Consider the following 21,430-nt stretch of genomic DNA (forward strand, 5'->3'; position numbering starts at 1 on the left):
TTAAGAGTTATTTTTTCTGTGTTTGTTGTCAGCACATGTGTTCTGTGTATCTGGACTGCATTTATTGACAGCCTACCAAACCCAGTGAGGATTTGAGAAAAAAATCTAATTTTTCTTATCAGACCCTCCAATTATTGGTTCTTAGGGTCAAAGTTAACAGGAAAAAACACAAATAAAGAGTATGGCAGACCATGTCAGGTTCAAGCCATTTTATTGAGCTTTTGAGACTTTGGCTCCCCGACTATGAAGTTATTAAATTTACCCCTGCAGGTCTAAACTGCAGTCTATGGGGTTTGCGCAGAAATCTCGGATAAGCGACAGGTGGATGTTGAGCATGAAAAACTACGCCTTGACGAGCGATGTATGTAACACTTAGGTCACAGTATTCCAACATGACTGGAGATAGCAAGATGATATTCACCATTTCTATATGTCCGTTCAGGTTCAACAACTGGCGAGCAGTGTACCTGAGACTCATTCGGGCAGGATCCACACCAACAGCAGCCCCACAGCAGTGTAAACAGTGTACGTCGTGGGCCAGTCAACAGAATAGTAAATTCCAGTAAACCACACTCAGAGATAAAAGCAGTAATCCAGCATGTGAAGCATGACTCCACATCACGGAAGAACAGGTTTTTGACAATACATCCATGCACAAACACAGCAAGCTAAAGTTTATGATTATTTTCATCTGTTTTATACAGTATGTTTCCTAAATAAAACTGTTGTTTTACAATTTTGAGCATGTGGTAGTTTATTGAAGTTGATTGTAAAGCCATTGCTGCCAGTCATTTGATTTTTAATCTTTATAATGAACAGTGTTTATCTAAATGCAATCAGCCTCCCTGTCAATCGATCACTGGTGAATCAATGTTGAAATGCCGGCTGGGTAAGATCTTTCTTAGGTTTAGGAATTAAATTACCTTGCAGCAATGTAGGAGGTAAAGCCTCTTTTGCAACACTTTTAGTTAAAAAGGGAGTAAGTTCATCAGTAAATAATTTGTGCCGCTCAGCTGTAAGTCGTTGTTTTTCAAACCCTTAATTGCTCTTTGTTCCTCAGGAGTAACAATGCTTTCACAAAAAAGTTCTATCACTTTCAGATAATTAACTGAGTCTAGAAATGAGGACTCTGTCTGCTCTAAATACCACGAACTATAAAGATTCATATCAAATTGGCACTGTTTGCTATTTCCTTTGGATCTTTAACAATTTTGCCATTGTTTGCCACGGATTTAGTTTTATTCTATTTTATTAGTATTTTTAATAAGACTACTTTGTCATGTTTTTTGTGCAGATCGTTTTTTTTTACACATGACAATGATGAGATTTGTTTTCTTTTAAAAAAGTATCTGCACAAATAAATGAAGATGAATTAAAATGATTGACTTGTTTGATCAGCATTAGAGTACAAAAACGAACTAGTCAAATATTTAATTCAATATAACACAACGTTGCAGCATGTAATATAATCTATGGAAACACGTGACAGTAATATGTAGTCAACAAATCGGCTCACGAAGTAATTTTCCCTGTATTTTCCTCCTCTCGCCGCTTCTCTCTCTCTCCAGTCCAGCGTGTGGCGCTCAAACACACGTGTGTTTGTCAAACACAATCAAGCCTCAGAGGAAGAAGATTAGTTGCACAGCGCTGTCTGTTGTTTTGTTGTGGTGCTTAATACAAACTGTTAGAAAATAGAATTGATGTAAATAAAAAATATCAGGTTAGTTAATACATGTAATATTCTCATAATCATAGTCGTGTCTACGTTTTGAAGCAAGGAGAAATATATCGGGAAAAGTATAAGCTAAAGATGGTGTTTGTTAAAGAGGAGATTGAGGAGAACACGAGTGAAATAAAACACGAGGAACCAGAAACCTGGAGAATAAAAGAAGAGGAACCAGAAACCTTGATAATAAAAGAAGAGGAACCAGAAACCTGGGAAATAAAAGAAGAGGAACCAGAAACCTGGAAAATAAAACAAGATGAACCAGAAACATGGAAAATAAAAGAAGAGGAACCAGAAACCTGGAGAATAAAACACGAGGAACAAGGAGGTAACGTTAGGTCTTTATTCATATTTAATGACTGTTTGTGGTACATTAGGCAAGGCAAGTTTATTTATATAGCACATTTCGTACACAATGGTAATTCAAAGTGCTTTACATAAAAGAAAGTAAAATAATCATGAAGAAAAAATAACAAAAATAAAACAAGCAATTTTAAAACTTTTAAAATGATTAAAACATTTAAAAACAGTTAGAAAATTACTTTAAAAAAAGAAAATAAATAAAACAGTGAAAATATAGTGCAATCAGTTCGGACATTGCACAGTGCTCATTCAATAAATGCACAGCTAAACAGATTTTGAGTCTAGATTAAAATGTGATTAGTGTTTTAGCACATCTGATCTCTTCTGGAAGCTGATTCCAACTGCGGGCAGCATAGTAGCTAAAGGCGGACTCCCCTTGTTTTGTGTGAACCCTGGTATTTCTAACTGACTTGATCCTAATGATCTGAGTGCTCTGTTAAGTTTATATTCAGTGAACATATATGCAATATATTTCGGTCCTAGGTCATTTCGTGACTTATATACGAGTAAAAGTACTTTAAAATCAATCCTAAATGTAACTGGAAGCCAGTGTAAGGACCTGAGGACTGGTGTGATATGCTCGGATTTTCTGGTTCTAGTCAGAATCCTGGCAGCAGTGTTCTGGATGAGCTGCAGCTGTCTAATGGTCTTTTGGGGAAGGCCAGTGAGGAGCCCATTACAATAGTCCACCCTGCTGGTGATAAAGGCATGAACAAGTTTCTCCAAGTCCTGGCTGGAAACAAAACATCTAATTCTTGCAATGTTTTTTAAATGATAGTATGCTGATTTAGTTACTGCTTTGACATGACTACTGAAACTAAGGTCTGTCTCCAGAATCACACCAAGATTCCTGACTTGATTTTTAGTTGTTTGACCCCTAGAGTCAAGGTATGCATTCACCTTGAACACTTCATCTTTGTTTCCAAATGCAATGACTTCAGTTTTTTCCTTATTTAACTGAAGATAGTTCTGGCACAACCAACTATTAATTTCATCAATGCATTGGCAGAGGGAGTCAATGGGGCTGTAGTCATTTGGAGATAAGGCTAGGTAAATCTGGGTATCATCAGCATAGCTGTGATAGGCAATTTGGTTCTTTCTCATTATTTGACTTAGGCCCCGTCCACACGGAGACAGAGCTTACCCCAATCCGATCTTTTTTTCCCTCGTCTCAAGAAATATCCGCGTCCACACGAAACCGCATAATGATGTAGAATACATGCCAGACCAGTATGCGGCGCTGTAATTCTGCCACAGAGATACACTAAAAACAGAGAAGAAGACTTGGACTATGCTCATAAACCTTGCGCGTGGTACACAAACGAACATGGAACAATACATTTATTAATCAGTGTTAATGTTAGTTAATAAAAAGACAATCGTTCAGTGTTTGTTCATGTTTTTGTTGCTGTTACGTGATGTAGAGGTGTCTGACTGGGGGGAGACGTGGGCTGATGATGTCATCGTTTCAGAAAATATACGGATTAGCCGTCCAGACGAAAACGCAAAGATGGCGTTTTCAAATTTATCCACTCTGGGACCCGGTTTCAAAAAATAATGGTTTCACCTTATGAAAACACCGGATCCGTGTGGACGAAACGCCTATCCGATAAAAAAATTGTGCGTATTCACAGAAACTCGTCTCCGTGTGGACGGGGCCTTAGTGGAAGCATATACAGGCTAAACAAGAGCGGTGCAAGAATTGAGCCTTGTGGGACTCCGCATGTCATGGACATCCACTTAGATTTATGCTCTCCTATACTCACATAATAGCCTCTCCCTTGTAAGTATGATCTGAACCATTTGAGTACCATCCCAGAAAGCCCAACCCAGTTTTCCAGTCTCTCTAGTAGTATGTTATGATCGACAGTGTCAAACGCAGCACTGAGATCTAGCAATACCAGCAACGATATTTTGCCAGAGTCACAATTTAAGCGAATATCATTTATTATCTTAATGAGTGCTGTCTCTGTGCTGTGATGCGGTCGGAAACCAGATTGAAAATTGTCCCAGGTATCCATTTGAGTTTAAGTATTTGTTCAGCTGATTAAAAACTACCTTTTCTATAATTTTGCCTATAAAAGGAAGATTAGATATTGGTCTAAAATTGCTCAAAATTGTGTTATCAAGATTAGTCTTTTTCAGGAGGGGCTTAACAACTGCAGTTTTTAGGGAGTTTGGAAATGTCCCAGATAGGGTTGTAACGGTATGAGATTTTCATGGTATGATAATCTTTTAAGAAAATACCGCGGTTATACGGTTTCATGTTAGTAAACAATCAAAACTTTTTGGGGGGGGGGGGGGGGGGGTGGGGTTGAACAAATGTTTGAAAGTAGGGATGCAAAATATTGATTAATTCCATAATTGATTGTCGTTTAAATTAACAATCAATTTATCTATAAATCGTTAACCATAATGCTGTAAAATGGATCTATTGCAGGCAGCAGTCACTGGCATGACAGAATGTGCTAAAGCCACACACACACACACAAAACGCTTTCTCACTTGAATTAAAGGGGGCTTTAGTCTGAATAAAATGCTAGTACAAGGATTATAAAATGAATAGATGTGATTAGGATTATTTTATAAAATGAAGAGAGAGCACCATAAATTTGAGATCAATTTACTTTGTTGACTTTCCTATCCCGCACAGAGACCGCTGAACGTGCCTCTTTAAATGGTTTTGTGGTGCTCGTTGTTATATTTTAAAACACAATTACAATGTTTTCAACTGACATTATGGTATTTAAAATAAAATAATCCCAAATGTAACTGTGGTGCGCGTGTGACTGCGTTGCGTATTGAGTTAACTGCTTTCATCGGCGCTGCTGCAGCAAAACACTGTTGCTCACATTAATTTGATCCTGCTGGATTCTGTTCTAGAAAATGTCAGATTTAGAATTTTTGTGTTCGGGTAGGCCTAGCCTATTTGTTTTAAAAAATCAAGCATACAGTGCATTAGGTCATGACAGCGCGTGAGTGTAGACGAAGGCGAGCGAGCGCAGCTTTGACTAGATTTATTTGGAGATTACTGCTCATGTCTCATTCGGCACAAATCCAAATGTTTCCATATTCGCAATGTATCTGAATGTTAAACTATTATTTATAATGTAAACTACTTGCACATTTGCACATACACAGAAAAGATGATACTCTTCATATGAGCAAAAACATCCTTGGAACAGCAGAGAGGACCGGTGTACGGTCTATTTAAACTGACCAGTGTAACATTTTAAATGTTTAGTTGACTGTATTTTATTTTGATAATGAACAGACTGCGATGTAAGTTTGAATTGCCTGAATATACGTGTTCTCCAGGCTCCGCCGCGATCGAAACAGCTGAGACAGAGAGAGAGAAAAAAAAACACAGGGTTAGGAAAATGTTAGATGACCATGCCTCTGCCGTTCGAGATATAGCCTTCATTAATGTGGCTTAATTTGTTCTGGTTTACCGGTTTCTTTTCTTAAATCTTCTAATTTCGCAGGTTTATTTTAATTATCTTTCACTTTTAATCGCATCTCTTAGGCTACTGTGTGTGGTAAACATGAGAAGGGATATTAAAGATTTCATGAATTAATAATTTGTTCGATTTATTAATTTGTTCCCTTATTTCAGTTAAATCATGGGTTATTTAGGGAACAAAATTAACGAAACATGGACAATTGCCACAAATTAATAAGTAGTAGAAACGAATTAACAAGTTGTAGGAATGAATAGTCTATCTGTCCTATGTCCCGCAGCCCTGCAGAATGCAGTTATCTGATGAAATGACTACATTTCTATTGCTTTTCATGTTGAATGACTTTTGTGTTTTTTCTATTATAATGTACTTTTAAAGTTAAATCACATTAAAAGCTTAATTAGTACACTGTGAATGAATGATGATACGGTCAGTGTAACTCACAGCCGCTCGCACGTGTTCTGTGCATGAGCCGCACCAAGCCCAACATTACATCAGTTAACCCTTTTCAGCCTTAATCGATCATTAGCCGTGTTTCCACTATCGAGCTAAGACCGGGCGTGCTAGTGCGTGCCAGGGCCAGTCGCGTTTCCACAGTCACTTCTGGGGCTTGATCGTGCCTCGCCGGGGCTTCCTCGGGGCCAACGGCCAGGGTTTTTTGGCCCGACGAAAACCTTGAGCCAAAGCGGGCCAGCTGGGGCTAGAGGAGGGGTTACGAACAAAGGCAGAGTTTCTCCGTGTCTAGAGAGCATCAGCGCGGATAATTTCAGAAAGATAACAGCTTTAACACCAGCATTAAAGATGTTTTAAAATCAGTTGACCTCAAAACTCACTCTTAGTTAGCAGCAAGTGTTTGAAATAACTTGATCCGATGTGAATTATAATCATTAAACAAGGCAGAAATATTTATAAGTGATGTAAAAGACTATGCACGCTAAACATTAACGTTACCATAATAAACATGTTAAATATGACTGCTTGGAGAAATCAGACGTCAGCTTCTTATTCTCTATCACAATTGTGTATTTATTAAGTAACATTTTATCTGTCGTCTCGTTTCAAGAGTTTAGCTCCACGTTGCATATCATCAAAATATAATATTGATTTTTGTTCGGGAGCTTTTATAAAAATACAGAGTCTGCGCTGCGGATCATTTCAGAAAGATAACAGCTTTAACACCAGCATTAAACACTTTTTTAAATAAGTCGAGCTCAAAACTCTCTTTCAGTCAGCAGCGAGTGTTTGAAATAACTTGATCCAATGTGGATTATAATCGCTAAATAAGGCAGAAATATAAGCGATGAAAAAGATATGCACGCTAAACATGTTACCATAGTAAACATGGCAAATATGACCGCTTGAAGAAATCAGACGTCAGCTTCTTATTCTCTATCACAATCGTGTATTTATTAAGTAACTTATATTATCTGTCACAAGCCTCTCCTCGAGAGTTTATCTCACGTTGCCTATCATAAAAGAATATAGCCTAATAATGTTTTTTGTTCGGGAGCTTTTATAAAAATAGAGATATCATTCATTCTAAATATGACGGCTATACTGTGGCTAATAAACAGAAACAGACTCGACTGTATAATAAGGCTATTTTCATAAGCATTAAAAATAAATAAATAAATAAAATAGAAATAAGTGTGTTTATGTGTGATTAATTTTGCATGACGTTGTTCTGAGAGGCATGTAAAGGGCGTGTTTTAGTGACGTGCAGCGGTGCTTCAAGCTCCACTATGGAAACCCTGCGCTATTCTGGCCTCGTGCTATTGGCCCGGGGCTATGAGCCCCGCCCGGCCCGCTTTAAGCCCTGGCTCGCACTGGCCCGACAGTGGAAATGCGGCTAATCTCTTATTGACAATTATTTGAAAGCATGTTTTTATTCAAATTTCATTAATCAAAAACAAGAAAATTTTACCATTGATTATTTATTAGTTTAATAACTTTAATAAATAAAATAATAGTTAGCTAGCTGTAAATTCATTGTCATGACTGGATTCTGTGCTTCACTACGCATCACAGAAATCATAATGCATTAACCTTAAATTATAAATGGGACACAGCTGTATCTGCACGGGATGATGATTTTCTGAATAGGTAAACATGTTCGATGCGCTTGCTCATTTTGCAGCCGCTTTTCGACCACAGTTTTTGCAAGCTGTGTCTACCTTCAAGGACAAATAAGCATTCGTCTTTTCTATACAAAAAGTATTCCCATAGGCCTACTAGTGCCAATTTTAACTCATATTTTGACGTGGGATCGAGATTAGAGATAATGGCCTCTGTCTCTGATGTTGTCTCCGCTGTAAGTGTGGGTGAAGCAATAGAACAGTTAAAAGGCCATTCACGTATTGCGTCCTTTGCGCGCTCAAGTTCGTTATTTCAAATGTAGCAAACGCACTCATTTTTTCCAGGCGCCTCTGCACCGCAGCGAGTTAAAAACATCTCAACTTTTCATAATGCTGCGAACGCACCGCAGGTCATGTTCCTCACCTTTCCCTTAACAACATTGAAAGCTCAGCCAAGATGAAGGAACAGCTGATCATAGCTGTATGTGGATAGCCATTTTTAAATAGATATAGTAGCAGAGCGACTGCAAGCAATTTTTAGTGTTGCAAATTCATTTATCCATGGCTGAAATTTCCACTTCTTCATGGAGAGAGCGGGTCATTGTTGCTTAGCAATGGCAGATGCCTCAAGAGCGCTAGTGCCAGAAGGCTTTGGGACAAAATCAGAAAGCAGCTTGTCTAACATTTTCCACGTGTTTCAGGCGCGATATATGAACTGCCCCTTAGGTGGAACGTTGTTGCCTAGGCGCAGGTGAGATTCTGTGTTTGTTATTTTCTCTCAATGTCGTAGATAAGCAAATGTACACGGTATGATAATCGTACATGTTTATATTGCGGTATATCGTCATACTGGTATATCGTTACAACCCTAATAAGAATAATTTAAGAATAACAAGAAAAAAAAAAAAAAAGAGATTCCAGAAAATCCAGAGATTGCTAGAAATGCAGCATTTACAATGAATTATGATGCAAATAAGTGCAGATGTGCTGATGGCCACTTATACAGATGGTAATAACACAAATGTGCCATAAAGTAAATAATCCACTCTCTCTATTCATATAGACGCATTCACTTTGATAGCCGTGATTAGGGCTGGGTAAAAAAAAATATTTTTCGATTAATTGTTTTTTCAAATGTGGTCAATTTAAAATCTATTCTCAAAGGCCATGAATCGATTTTTTTCCATATTTATTTCCGCAGACATTGAACGCAAGATTAGCGTTAATCTAATTACAAATCTTCTCCACTAGATGTCACCCTCTTATGTGCCTTGTGCGATGTTACCAATGAACCTGTCATTCATTCATTCAGTTTAAAGCAGTGGTTCTCAACCTGCGGCCGTCACGAATTCAAATGTGGCCCACCATATGCTGAACACAAACACACAAACACAACTTTTGAAACTCACTTGAAGAAGTTCAAGCAAATGGAAACACCATATACTACGCAGCAATCATCCTTAATTGAAGAAATGTGGCAAAACATCTCTGGAGAAAACCTCATATTATTAAATTCGAAAGTGCTTTCCATATTTGGATACACATAGGCTATTTGTGAACGCACAGTTTCTGCAATGTCGCGCGTCAAGTCATGCTCCCGTGCGCGTCTTACAGTCGCATCTTAAAGCCTCTTATACTTTCCGCGAGTCCGCTATGGACCGCTAGGTAGGCGTGACGTAAAAATCGTCATCGGAGAGTGTGTGGAGAGGCTCTGAGCAGACGATAACGCGGACAGGTGCGCGTGGTCCGTAGTCTTCAAAAGCACAATTGCACGTGTTTTGGCAGTGTGAAGAAGTCCATTGCCAATTGAACCTGTGCAATCCGTCAATAAAGAATATAAAGACAGCTGTAAGAGCCATTTTGGTCTTATGTACAGGTACGTCCAGTAGGGGTCACTCTTGCTTAATTGTTCACAATATATAGGTGGGAACCTTCCTTCAGGTAGCAGGTGTTGCTGGAGGGAAGGTGCACACCGTTTTTGACCGCTACGCTAGGTTGTTTGTACCATGCTATGCAAGTCATTGTAAAGGTGAATGACTGGTGGATTTACTGACTGTTCATTTGGATTCTTGCCTGTATGGAAATGAAGACCAGTAATGGTAAAATAAATCTACAACAATGAGCAATATTAACATCTTGTGTGGACATTCCATTTAATAGTAACCCAAGCATGCGCGTCCATTACAAGCACCATCCAGCATCCCTCAGCAGCTTAAAGTATTAGACTTGGCTGCTTACAACAGCGATGTGCAATGATTCTGGGCAATTGTTTGTTCACATGTTTGTTGCAGAGCGGACAAGCATGCGCTTTCTGAAGTATAAATAGAAGAAGTCCCTGTCAACGCTGGCCGTGTCTGCGTCCGGATTGCTCATGCGGAAAGTATAATACAGGCTTTACAATCGCAACTTCATTGTGCTGTTACTACATCGAGCCGAATTTCACAAAATTGTTCAGCTCCCAACAGAATCATGTGTAGTAGAATTATTTATTTATATCAATGAATCTAATCGATTAGATATCATAATATTTAGTCTATAATATTATAAATCAGGTTGGTTTGTATTGGTGACGTAATGTGCGCACGGCCCGCGAGAAAAAAGGTTGAGAACCGATGGCTTAAAGGGTTTCAGGTGCTTTGTCGACGATGATGCCACCTTCAGATAAAAAGTCAGAGGTATGGAAGCATTTTAGATGTAGTAAGCAAGACGCCGACGATAGTGTTGTGGACAAGAACAAAGCATTTTTCATCCTGCATTAAACTTGTATTTGTTTAACATAATTGTATGCATTTGAAAATTAGAGCCAGGTTCTGTTTTAATGTAGGCTACCCAAGTGTACCTAAAATAAAATAGTTTAATATACAGGTTTGTGGCTCTTAAAGGGTAAGTTCACCCAAAAATGAAAATTATGTCATTAATAACTCACCCTTATGCTGTTCCAAACATGTAAGACCCTCATTTATCTTCGGAACAGAGTTTAAGATATTTTAGATTTAGTCCGAGAGCTCTCAGTCCCTCCATTTAAGCTGTGAGTACGGTATACTGTCCATGTCCAGAAAGGTAAGAAAAACACCATCAAAGTAGTCCATGTGACATCAGAAGGTACGTTGGAATTTTTTGAAGCATCGAAAATACATTTTGGTCCAAAAATAGCAAAAACGACGACTTTATTCAGCATTGTCTTCTCTTCCGTGTCTTTTGTGAGAGAGAGTTCAAAACAAAGCAGTCTGGATATCCGGTTCGCGAACGAATCATTCAGTTCACCAAATCAAACGGAATCGTTTTAAATGGATCGCATCTCTAATACGCATTAATCCACAAATGACTTAAGCTGTTAACTTTTTTAATGTGGCTGACACTCCCTCTGAGTTCAAACAAACCAATATCCCGGAGTAATTCATGTACTCAAACAGTACATTGCCACCGCAAACGTCCAATAGGAAAAATCTACTGCAGTAGCCACCGTTCCACCTGAAGATGGCAGCACTCAGATGTTTTTACACCATATATTGTAGAATTAAAACACTTTATACTCAAATGCCAAAAAAGTTACTTGAATCAATGAACAGCACTAATAAAGCCCCATTCTTACAGATCATTAATTAAAAAAGTTGGTCTAGATTTTAGTTACTCTTTAACGTCATAAATGTGACTCATATTCATGTATAACATTTCATGCATGCACAGGTTTAAAGAAGCTTTAATCGCCTTTTTTGTAACTTCATGCCTTAACTGACTTGCATGCTCATAGTATCTCAATTTGATATAAAAAGATACAGGCTACGTCATGTGCCAGCACCTTTGTGTGTGCAATGGAAGAGCATGTGCTTCGAGCACAGTAGTTAGCATGCTTGTTTGACTCGTGCCTGGCGCTGAAGTGCAGTTGACCAGTTGCTTCATTGCAGTTTGGTACGGCAGAAATACATTCATTTTCAATAAAATGCTGTGCAGTGAATATATGCTGAAATTATAGGCTTAGGCCACGTTACCTTGTTTCAGCAATGCTTGGTGAAACAGCATGGAGTGGATGTTTTCGGTTCAGATGCTGAATCATTGGAGTCAAACTGCTGTGGAATGCCAGGTTTACTTTGCAGTAGACACATTGCACCTTGTTCTCTTCTTTTTTAAGAATGTAATGATCCCAAACTTTAGACATTCTCTGCCATTTGTGGACATCTTTACTCCGCCATCGTGCCAAATGAATTCAAAATATATGACGCGCTATGGTGTGCTTCCTGAACATTGAACAACTGTCCGTGTAAATCAGATCCCTGCGCATATAGTGCACGTCATAGGAATATTTTGAGGCTTTGATGCAGAGTTTTTGTCTCGAGGAACTTTTGTAATCCAATTCAGTTGCAACCTGAATTCTGGAAATGTTGGGACGTATTTTCAATATTTGAATAAAATGAAAACCTAAAAGATTTTTAAATCGCACAAGCCAATATTTCATAGAACATTGAGAACAAAACAAATGTTTAATCAAATAAATTGTACATGTATCCACTAAATTTCATTTCCAGTGTGATGCCTGCTACAGGTCTCAAAATCAGTAATCGAAAAATTTGTTTCTATTTTCAATTCAGCTTAAAACGATTATGATAATACAATGATCAAGATAAAACGATTGTGCCCAATCCTCCCCCTTTCCAGTGATGCGCTTTCGCTTCTTCATAAAAGATTTTTAACTTAAATCGATGCAGTCTGTCAGTCACATAATGGAAGTCATTAGGACCCATGGCTTTAAGAGTAAAAAAAAAACACACAGAAAAGCAAATTTAACCCTACGGCTTGTGACGATACATTGATGTATAAAGACACAAAACGATCAGTCAGTGCAACTATCTTGAATCTACAACAGACGGTGCGTCTTCTTGCTTTACAGTGGATCGCAGACTTATCTGTGTATTACCGCCATCTACAGGTCCTTCTCAAAAATTAGCATATTGTCAAAAAGTTCCATAATGTAATGATGTTTAAAATTAAACTTTCATATATTTTAGATTCATTGCACACCAACTGAAATATTTCAGGTCTTTTATTGTTTTAATACTGATGATTTTGGCATACAGCTCATGAAAACCCAAAATTCCTATCTCAAACAATTAACATATTTCATCCGGCCAATAAAAGAAAGGTGTTTTTAATACAAAAGTCAACCTTCAAATAATTATGTTCAGTTATGCACTCAATACTTGGTCGGGAATCCTTTTGCAGAAATGACTGCTTCAATGCGGCGTGGCATGGAGGCAATCAGCCTGTGGCACTGCTGAGGTGTTATGGAGGCCCAGGATGCTTCAATTGCGGCCTTAAGCTCATCCAGAGTGTTGGGTCTTGCATCTCTCAACTTTCTCTTCACAATATCCCACAGATTCTCTATGGGGTTCAGGTCAGGAGAGTTGGCAGGCCAATTGAGCACAGTAATACCTTGGTCAGTAAACCATTTACCAGTGGTTTTGGCACTGTGAGCAGGTGCCAGGTCGTGCTGAAAAATGAAATCTTCATTTCCATAAAGCTTTTCAGCAGATGGAAGCATGAAGTGCTCCAAAATCTCCTGATAGCTAGCTGCATTGACCCTGCCCTTGATAAAACACAGTGGACCAACACCAGCAGCTGACATGGCACCCCAGACCATCACTGACTGTGGGTACTTTACACTGGACTTCAGGTATTTTGGCATTTCCTTCTCCCCAGTCTTCCTCCAGACTCTGGCACCTTGATTTCCGAATGACATTCAAAATTTGTCCAAAAGTCCAGTGCTGCTTCTCTGTAGCCCAGGTCAGGCGCTTCTGCCGCTGTTTCTGGTTCAAAAGTGGCTTGACCTGGGGAATGCGGCACCTGTAGCCCACTTCCTGCACACGCCTGTGCACGTGGCTCTGGATGTTTCTACTCCAGACTCAGTCCACTGCTTCCGCAGGTCCCCCAAGGTCTGGAATCGGTCCTTCTCCACAATCTTCCTCAGGGTCCGGACACCTCTTCTCGTTGTGCAGCGTTTTGAGGTACCTTGATACAGCACTCTGGGAACAGCCTATTCGTTCAGAAATTTCTTTCTGTGTCTTACCCTCTCGCTTGAGGGTGTCAATGATGGCCTTCTGGACAGCAGTCAGGTCGGCAGTCTTACCCATGATTGCGGTTTTGAGTAATGAACCAGGCTGGGAGTTTTTAAAAGCCTCAGGAATCTTTTGCAGGTGTTTAGAGTTAATTAGTTGATTCAGATGAATAGGTTAATAGCTCGTTTAGAGAACCTTTTCCTGATATGCTAATTTTTTGAGATAGGAATTTTAGGTTTTCATGAGCTGTAAGCCAAAATCATCAGTATTAAAACAATAAAAGACCTGAAATATTTCATTTGTTGTGCAATGAATCTAAAATATATGAAAGTTTAATTTTTATCATTACATTATGGAAAATAATGAACTTTATCACAATATGCTAATTTGTGTATATATATATATATAATGTGTGTGTGTGTGTATATATATATATATATATATATATATATATATATATATATATATATATATATATATATATATATATATATATATATATAAAATATTGTAGTAGTTTTTGGGGGGTTATTACTTTCCTGTAAAGATATCTATATATAGCGTATATCGAGATATAGAAAAATATATCGGGATATATTTTTTGCTCTGTATCGCCCAGCCCTATGCCATGTCATCTGCTGGTGTTGGTCCACTGTTTTTTCTGAGGTCCAAGGTCAACCCTGCCGTGTACCAGGAAGTTTTAGAGCACTTCATGCTTCCTGCCGCTAACCAACTTTATGGAGATGTAGATTTAATTTTCCAACAGGACTTGGCACCTGCACACAGTGCCAAAGCTACCAGTACCTGGTTTTAAGGACCATGGTATCCCTGTATTTAATTGGCATCCAACTCACCTGACCTTAACCCCGTACAAAAGCTATTGGGTATTGTGAAGAGGAAGATGCGATATGCAAATCCCAAAAATGCAGAGAGCAACCTGGGCTCTCATTACACCCGAGCAGTGCCACAGACTGATCGACTCCATGCCACGCCGCATTGCTGCAGCAATTCAAGCAAAAGGAGCCCCAACTAAGTATTGAGTGCTGTACATGCTCATATTTTTCAGTTGGCCAAGATTTCTAAAAATCCTTTCTCTGTATTGGTCTTAAGTAATATTCATATTTTCTGAGATACTGAATTTAGAAATTTCCTTAGTTGTCAATTATAATCATCAAAATAAAAAATAAAAAACATTTGAAATATATCAGCCTGTGTGGAATGAATGAATATAATATACAAGTTTCACATTTTGAATGGAATTAGTGAAATCAACTTTTTGATGATATTCTAATTATATGACCAGCACCTGCATAATCCATGGATGCAACATTTTCATTGTGTTATAAATCATCATACTCTTAAAAGATATAACCACAAATAAGTAAATATAATATATGGCATAAAATGTCACTTTGTTTTTTGTTTTGTTTTTTGTTTTCATTAATATGAGTTTCCTTTCCTGTATATGGTCCCCCAGTGGCTAGAAATTTTGATAGGTGTAAAACAAGCCCTGGGTCTACTCAATGCTCATCACTGCAGCCTTTCATGTGATTGGAAAAGAGTATTATAATAATTATATAATCAACACTTTCATGATTCGTTAATCTCGACAGCTGTAATAGTAAAAAAAAAAAAACATAAGTATTTGAGAAAGGGTTACAGATGTAATACGCATTTTAAATGCAAAGATTTCAGCCAATCACAACTGTTGCCGTTTACTTTGAGTCTCACAGCAGACACGCCCCTTCAAACAGAGCATTCAAGCCTGAGGACTAAATATATAAAATAATATAAAAATGCCTTTTATTTCTAAATTTTAAATGTAAAAGACAAACTAACAATATAAGCACATATTATAATGCATTATGCATTCATTAAAATGTCTTAAGAATACCCTTGTAATGTGTTATAAATACACGCTTCATAGAAAGTGTTATCGTTATATTTATATAGTGCTTTTCTGGGTACTCAAAGTGCTTTATATGAAAGGGGGAATCTCCTCGTCCACCACCAGTGTTCAGCGTCCACCTGGATGATGCGACAGAAGCCATATTGTGGTAGAACGCCCAAAAAACACAACAACTTATTGGTGGAGAGGAGAAAGAGTGAAGCCAATCAATGTATGGGGATGATTAGGAGGCCATGATGGTCAGAGGCCAATGGGGAAATTGGGGTAGAAGATTAATTCTACTGGCAGTTATAAAGTTTCAAGTAGTTTTAGAGCCAATCTTTAGAATAAAACAAAAAGTATGTTGTATTAATGTTGTAGTTGATGAAACATATTGAATAGTTCTCCTTGTAGAAACATGGTGTTTGTGTATGTAATGTTTTAAAAAATATATTTTTATATTTGCAGGAAGGTTTAGTTTATAAAATTGTATCAGAAAGAACAAACTTTTTCAAATTACTGACAAGTGAACTGTTTTTGCTTTTATTTCAGAGTTTATTGATGAAGGTGAGGAGAACAAAAAATGGAGTGAAGTTGAGGAAAAAACTGGAGAAAAACCTTTGAGTTGCTCTCAAACCAAACAGAAAGATCTAAAGAAAAGCAGAGCCAAGAAAACTTTCACATGTAATCAATGTGGAAATAGTTTTGCACACTTAACAACCCTTAAGAGACACATGAGAATCCACACTGGAGAAAAACCTTATAAGTGTTCACACTGTGACAAGACATTCAGATACTCATCGCATCTAAAAACACATAAGATGTTCCACAATGGAGAAAAACCTTATAAGTGTTCACACTGTGACAAGACATTCAGATACCCATCGCATCTAAAAACACATGAGATGTTCCACACTGGAGAAAAACCTTATAAGTGTTCACACTGTGACAAGAGATTCAATGGGTCAAAAGACCTGAAAACACATGATAGGATCCACACTGGAGAGAAGCCTTTTAAGTGTTCACACTGTGACAAGAGATTCAATAGGTCAACAGACCTGATAACACATGAGAGGATCCACACTGGAGAGAAACCTTACGAGTGTTCCCTTTGTGACAAGAGATTCAAACAGTCATCACATCTAAAAAAACATGAGAGGATCCACACTGGAGAGAAATCTTATAAGTGTTCACATTGTGACAGGGGATTCAATAGGTCAACAGACCTGAAAACACATGAGAGGATCCACACTGGAGAGAAGCCTTATAATTGTTCACATTGTGACAGGAGATTCAATAGGTCAACAGACCTGATAACACACGAGAGGATCCACACTGGAGAGAAACCTTACAAGTGTTCACATTGTGACAAGAGATTCAAACAGTCGTCACATCTAAAAACACATGAGAGGACCCACACCGGAGAGAAACCTAATAAGTGTTCACATTGTGACAAGAGATTCAGTAGGTTAGTAGACCTGAAAACACATGAGAGGACCCACACTGGAGAGAAACCTTATAACTGTTCACACTGTGACAAGAGATTCAATAGTTCATCAAGTCTGAAAATACATGAGAGGTTCCACACTGGAGAGAAATTGTACACATGTAATCAGTGCGAGAAGTGTTTCACACGCTCATTACAACTTAAGGATCACATGAACATCCACACTGGAGAGAAACCTTATATGTGTTCACACTGTGAAAAGAGATTCAATAATTCATCAAGTCTGAAAATGCACGAGAGGCTCCACACTGGAGAGAAACTGTACACATGTAATCAGTGTGAGAAGTGTTTCACACGCTCATCAAATCTTAAGAATCACATGAACATCCACATTGGAAAGAAACTGTTCTCATGTGATCAGTGTAATAAAACATTTTTGACGGCTTCAGACCTGAAGAAACACCTGACAGTTCATACAAAGGAGACGCCATATTCATGTTATTTGTGTGGAGAGAGTTTTTCACATTTTTCAATTTTGAAAATACATCAGAAAACACATACTGGTGTAAAAAAGCACAAGTGCTCTGAGTGTGAAAACACTTATACTTCAGCGGGTGGTTTAAAACAGCATGAGAGGATCCACACTGGAGAAAAACCTTATGAGTGTTCACACTGTGACAAGAGATTCAATCATTCAACACATCTGAAAACACATGAGAGGATCCACACTGGGGAAAAACCTTATGAGTGTTCACACTGTGACAAGAGATTCAGTCAGTCAGTACACCTGAAAATGCATGAGATGACCCACACTGGAGAGAAACCTTATAAGTGTGCATACTGTGACAATAGTTTCAGTCAGTCGTCAAACCTGAAAACACATGAGAGGATCCACACTGGAGAGAAACCTTATCACTGCACTGAATGTGGGAAGCACTTCAGTCATTCATCTGCTCTACACATACATGCAAAAAACTATCACCGTAAGGCCCCTTACAAACAGAGATGCATTTAGATGTACATGTACAAATTTTGTATCCTCTTGGTGTGTCCTCTAGAGGGATTCTGCGTTTTGGGAGCATGAAACTGCTAATTTTTCTTAACAGGTCCCAGAGTGGATCAATCTGAAAATGACACCTTTTGCATTTTTGTGTGTAAAGCCAATCAAAATATTTTGTGAAACAATGAAGTAGGGGTGTGTGATTTGGTAATTTTTGATTATTAACAATAATAATGCGTTTGCACTCTGCTTTTGAAGAAATGTTGTAGTATCATGCTACAGTGTACATTGTCAGCTGCAGTTCTTAGGGTTGCCACCCGTCCCTTAAAATATGGAATCGTCCCATATTTGAGAATAAAATAGCGCGTTCCTTTTTGAATCGATACGGGACGGGGTTTGTCCCGTATTTTCGGTGTTGTCTTCATTGCAGCATCTCATGCAGATCATCCCACAGGCATTCTGTGAAGACTAGTCCTATTCTGCCCCTGATTGAGTAATACTCACTGCCATCGGTGGATTGATTGGTCTGTTTCAGGTTCACGGCCAATCTGAGTCAGAGGAGGGCGGGTCTCTTATCAGAGAGTCGATTTGAAAGAATGGAGGAGGCTGATCAAGATACGCCCCCGCCCCCAGCGTCCAGAGCTGAAACGAAAGCGGATGCAAAGGACCGACAAAATTGGGAAGAATCAAATCCTTGGCTGGAAAGTGTGTAAAGCACAATTTGTCGACGAGTTCTCTGTTTCGCACGGTGGCTTGTCAGATGTGTGACAGCATGCCTCGGGAGAACAACATTCATACACTTTACAATAAGGTTCATTTATTAAACATTAGTGGATTAACTAACATGAACTAACAATGAGTAAGCAATACATTTGTTACAGTTATTAATCTTTGTTAATGTTAGTTAATAGAAATAAATCTGTTCATTGTTTGTTGATGTTAGTTCAGTGCATTAACTAATATTAACAAGATTTTAATAAAGTATTAATTAATGTGGGAATTAACATGAACAAAGATGAACAATTGCTGTATAAGTGCAGATCATCATTAGTTAATGTTAATTAATGTAGTTAATCAAATAAAGAAGTGAAGTCTGCACACTGAGAACTACTGCTCCAGAGGAATTTAATTAAGCTCAAGCAACGTTGCGACCTTCAGGTCTTCATCAGGCACAATTAATGTAGTTAACTAATGAACCTTATTATAAAGTGTTACCGATTTGTTTATTACGATTAAGGTGTACAGTCAGACCCATAAGCATTATTTTAATAAGAGATAAGATAGATATATTTAATAATAAAAATATATTGCCTAATTGAAGCAAATAAACAACTAATTTAAATGATTGCATTCTTCAATAGGCTACTGTAGAATTAACAATTAAAAAAAATAGATTAACTTACCAATAATAATAAATAAAAAAAAAATTTTTTAAATGTTAGTAGACCGGTTATATATTATGTGGTTTCACTGTTTGGATGGTTTTGTCTGCAAACGATGACAAATATTTGATCAAAAATCTGTTCACGCCACCTTATACAATTATTAAAGTTCATAAGCAATTAATATTTTTATGAAAACATATTTTAAGTTGTGATTTACCACCACTGGCACATCATCGGACCTGTGGTCATCGTAGCCCTGAGGGGCGTCCCCCCCCCCAGGCGTCTGTTATTTTTCTGTATTGAAGGTGGCAACCCTAGCAGTTCTGGTGTCTCTGTCTGTTTTTGTACAACATCACATGCATTCACATCAGTGTTAACTCTGCTTTAGAGTTACTCTCACGGGTCTCTGCACTTATTCGCAGACACAAAAGTACATTATTTTTTATGTGCTTATGTTCTTTAAAGCTTTATGTGCTGGTTAAATGTTTTAATTCATGCGCTGGTCTGATGTATGCCTTTTCTGAGCGTTGCGTACACCTTCACCAAAAAGCCTGTCAAACAGCGCCTGATCGCTGAACTAAATTATCTGTTGCGCTTATACTGTCAAAACACAAGGTTTACAAATATACTCAGATGGTTTGTGTAAAATGAAAGTAAGCAGTTGAGAGAAAAATGGATGCGCACTTGTAAATTAGATGCATGCTGGTCTTAAAGGGATGGAACTTAATATGCAGTCTACTGTCATTGGGGATAGTTCACCCTAAAATTTAATTTCTGTAATTATTTGCTCACTCATGTTGTCCCAAAGCTGTATTCATTTCTTTCTTACACTAAACACAAAAGGAAGATATTTTGAAGAATATGGGTAACCAAACATTTGCTGGTCCAAAGTGAATTTGAATAAATAAATAAAGCGCAATGGCAGAATTGACAGACCGATGACAATTTGTATTTTTGGGTGAACTATTCTTTTAAGGGTAATAAAATGAAGTGCAAAGAGAAAAATCACTCACTATTCTTGACTTAAAAACAGTTGTAATACAGTTGCTTTAGGTATCAGTTTGTATAGTGTTTTATTTCTAGATTTGTTCATTAAATTTATTGAATGCTAAGTAAACCTTTTGTATCTGAAAATAAGCCATTATTTGATTTATTAGTAGTTGTAGTTGTAATGTGTATCTGTGATGGGTGCATAGCCCACCTCATGTTTAGCTTCTACCACCATTTATTTGGTTATTGCTATATTTAAATTTACTTTGTTTATTGGTTAATGTTTGATTTAGTAATTTGTTATTTTTAAATCCTCTTATTTCTGATTTAAAAAAAACACACAAAAGTAAAGATTATTTAAAAGTATATTGAACATAGAAGGGTGCACACTTCTTAAGTTTCTTTGTTTGTACCTTACCTGAGTCCTAGAGTCTCTGGCCATTGAGTGAATGGTCACATTCCATGAGTCACCAACATTTAAGTAAATGTTAAAATGCATGTTTTGTTGTGAAGCTTTTTGTTTGGTAGAAGTTACATATTTAAAGGTTGTTCGTGCTACCCAGTCAGTCGGTTGATCATCTGGGCTGATTTCATTTCTTCCATTGTATTGTTACTCTGCTAGCAGGGCAGATTTATTCTTTTTTTAGGCCTGCTTTTCAATTCAGTTATTTTTCCTTTATTTTAGTTGAACTTGTAAGATTTATGTTAAACTGGACTTTTGATATATCTGCTTCTGTGGGTTTGATTAACATTTTTGTTATTGTTTTGATTAAAGAATAAATCAACCATTTTTTCCCCCACAACTGTCCTGCTTGTTCTTGGCTACCACCACAGTATCTTTGTTCTTAATTTTTAACACTACGGCTCCTTGAAATACTTAAGTTTGTGAATCTGGAAAAAATGTCAAGGCCCTGGAAAGTTTTTTAAAAATAAACTTACATAGATACAGGTTCTTGAATATATCATGTGCAAGAAGTTTTCTGGGGAAAAAATTATATAATCCCTCTGGTCCGCTAATGTGTTATTTGACCAACACTTCGTGGCC

General features: G+C 37.7%; 1 protein-coding gene across 1 annotated transcript; it reads left to right on the top strand.

The window, feature by feature from the left end:
* The first annotated feature begins 1,621 nt into the window (after positions 1-1,621).
* On the top strand, positions 1,622-21,188 carry LOC127955925 (zinc finger protein 271-like). Its single transcript, XM_052553577.1, has 2 exons — positions 1,622-2,054; positions 16,116-21,188. The coding sequence occupies exons 1-2, from the start codon at positions 1,811-1,813 to the stop codon at positions 18,023-18,025; spliced, it is 2,154 nt and encodes a 717-aa protein (XP_052409537.1). The 5' UTR covers positions 1,622-1,810; the 3' UTR covers positions 18,026-21,188.
* The last annotated feature ends 242 nt before the right edge of the window (positions 21,189-21,430 follow it).

Source organism: Carassius gibelio, chromosome B4 (assembly GCF_023724105.1).
Source record: "Carassius gibelio isolate Cgi1373 ecotype wild population from Czech Republic chromosome B4, carGib1.2-hapl.c, whole genome shotgun sequence".
NCBI classification, from domain to species: Eukaryota; Metazoa; Chordata; class Actinopteri; order Cypriniformes; family Cyprinidae; genus Carassius; species Carassius gibelio.

What these genes read in the sequence shown, in the direction of transcription:
- LOC127955925 (XM_052553577.1), top strand. Translation starts at nt 1,811, where the DNA reads ATGGTGTTTGTTAAAGAGGAGATTGAGGAGAACACGAGTGAAATAAAA. An exon ending in AAAACACGAGGAACAAGGAG is followed by an intron (nt 2,055 to 16,115) that starts GTAACGTTAGGT and finishes CTTTTATTTCAG; the next exon opens with AGTTTATTGATGAAGGTGAG.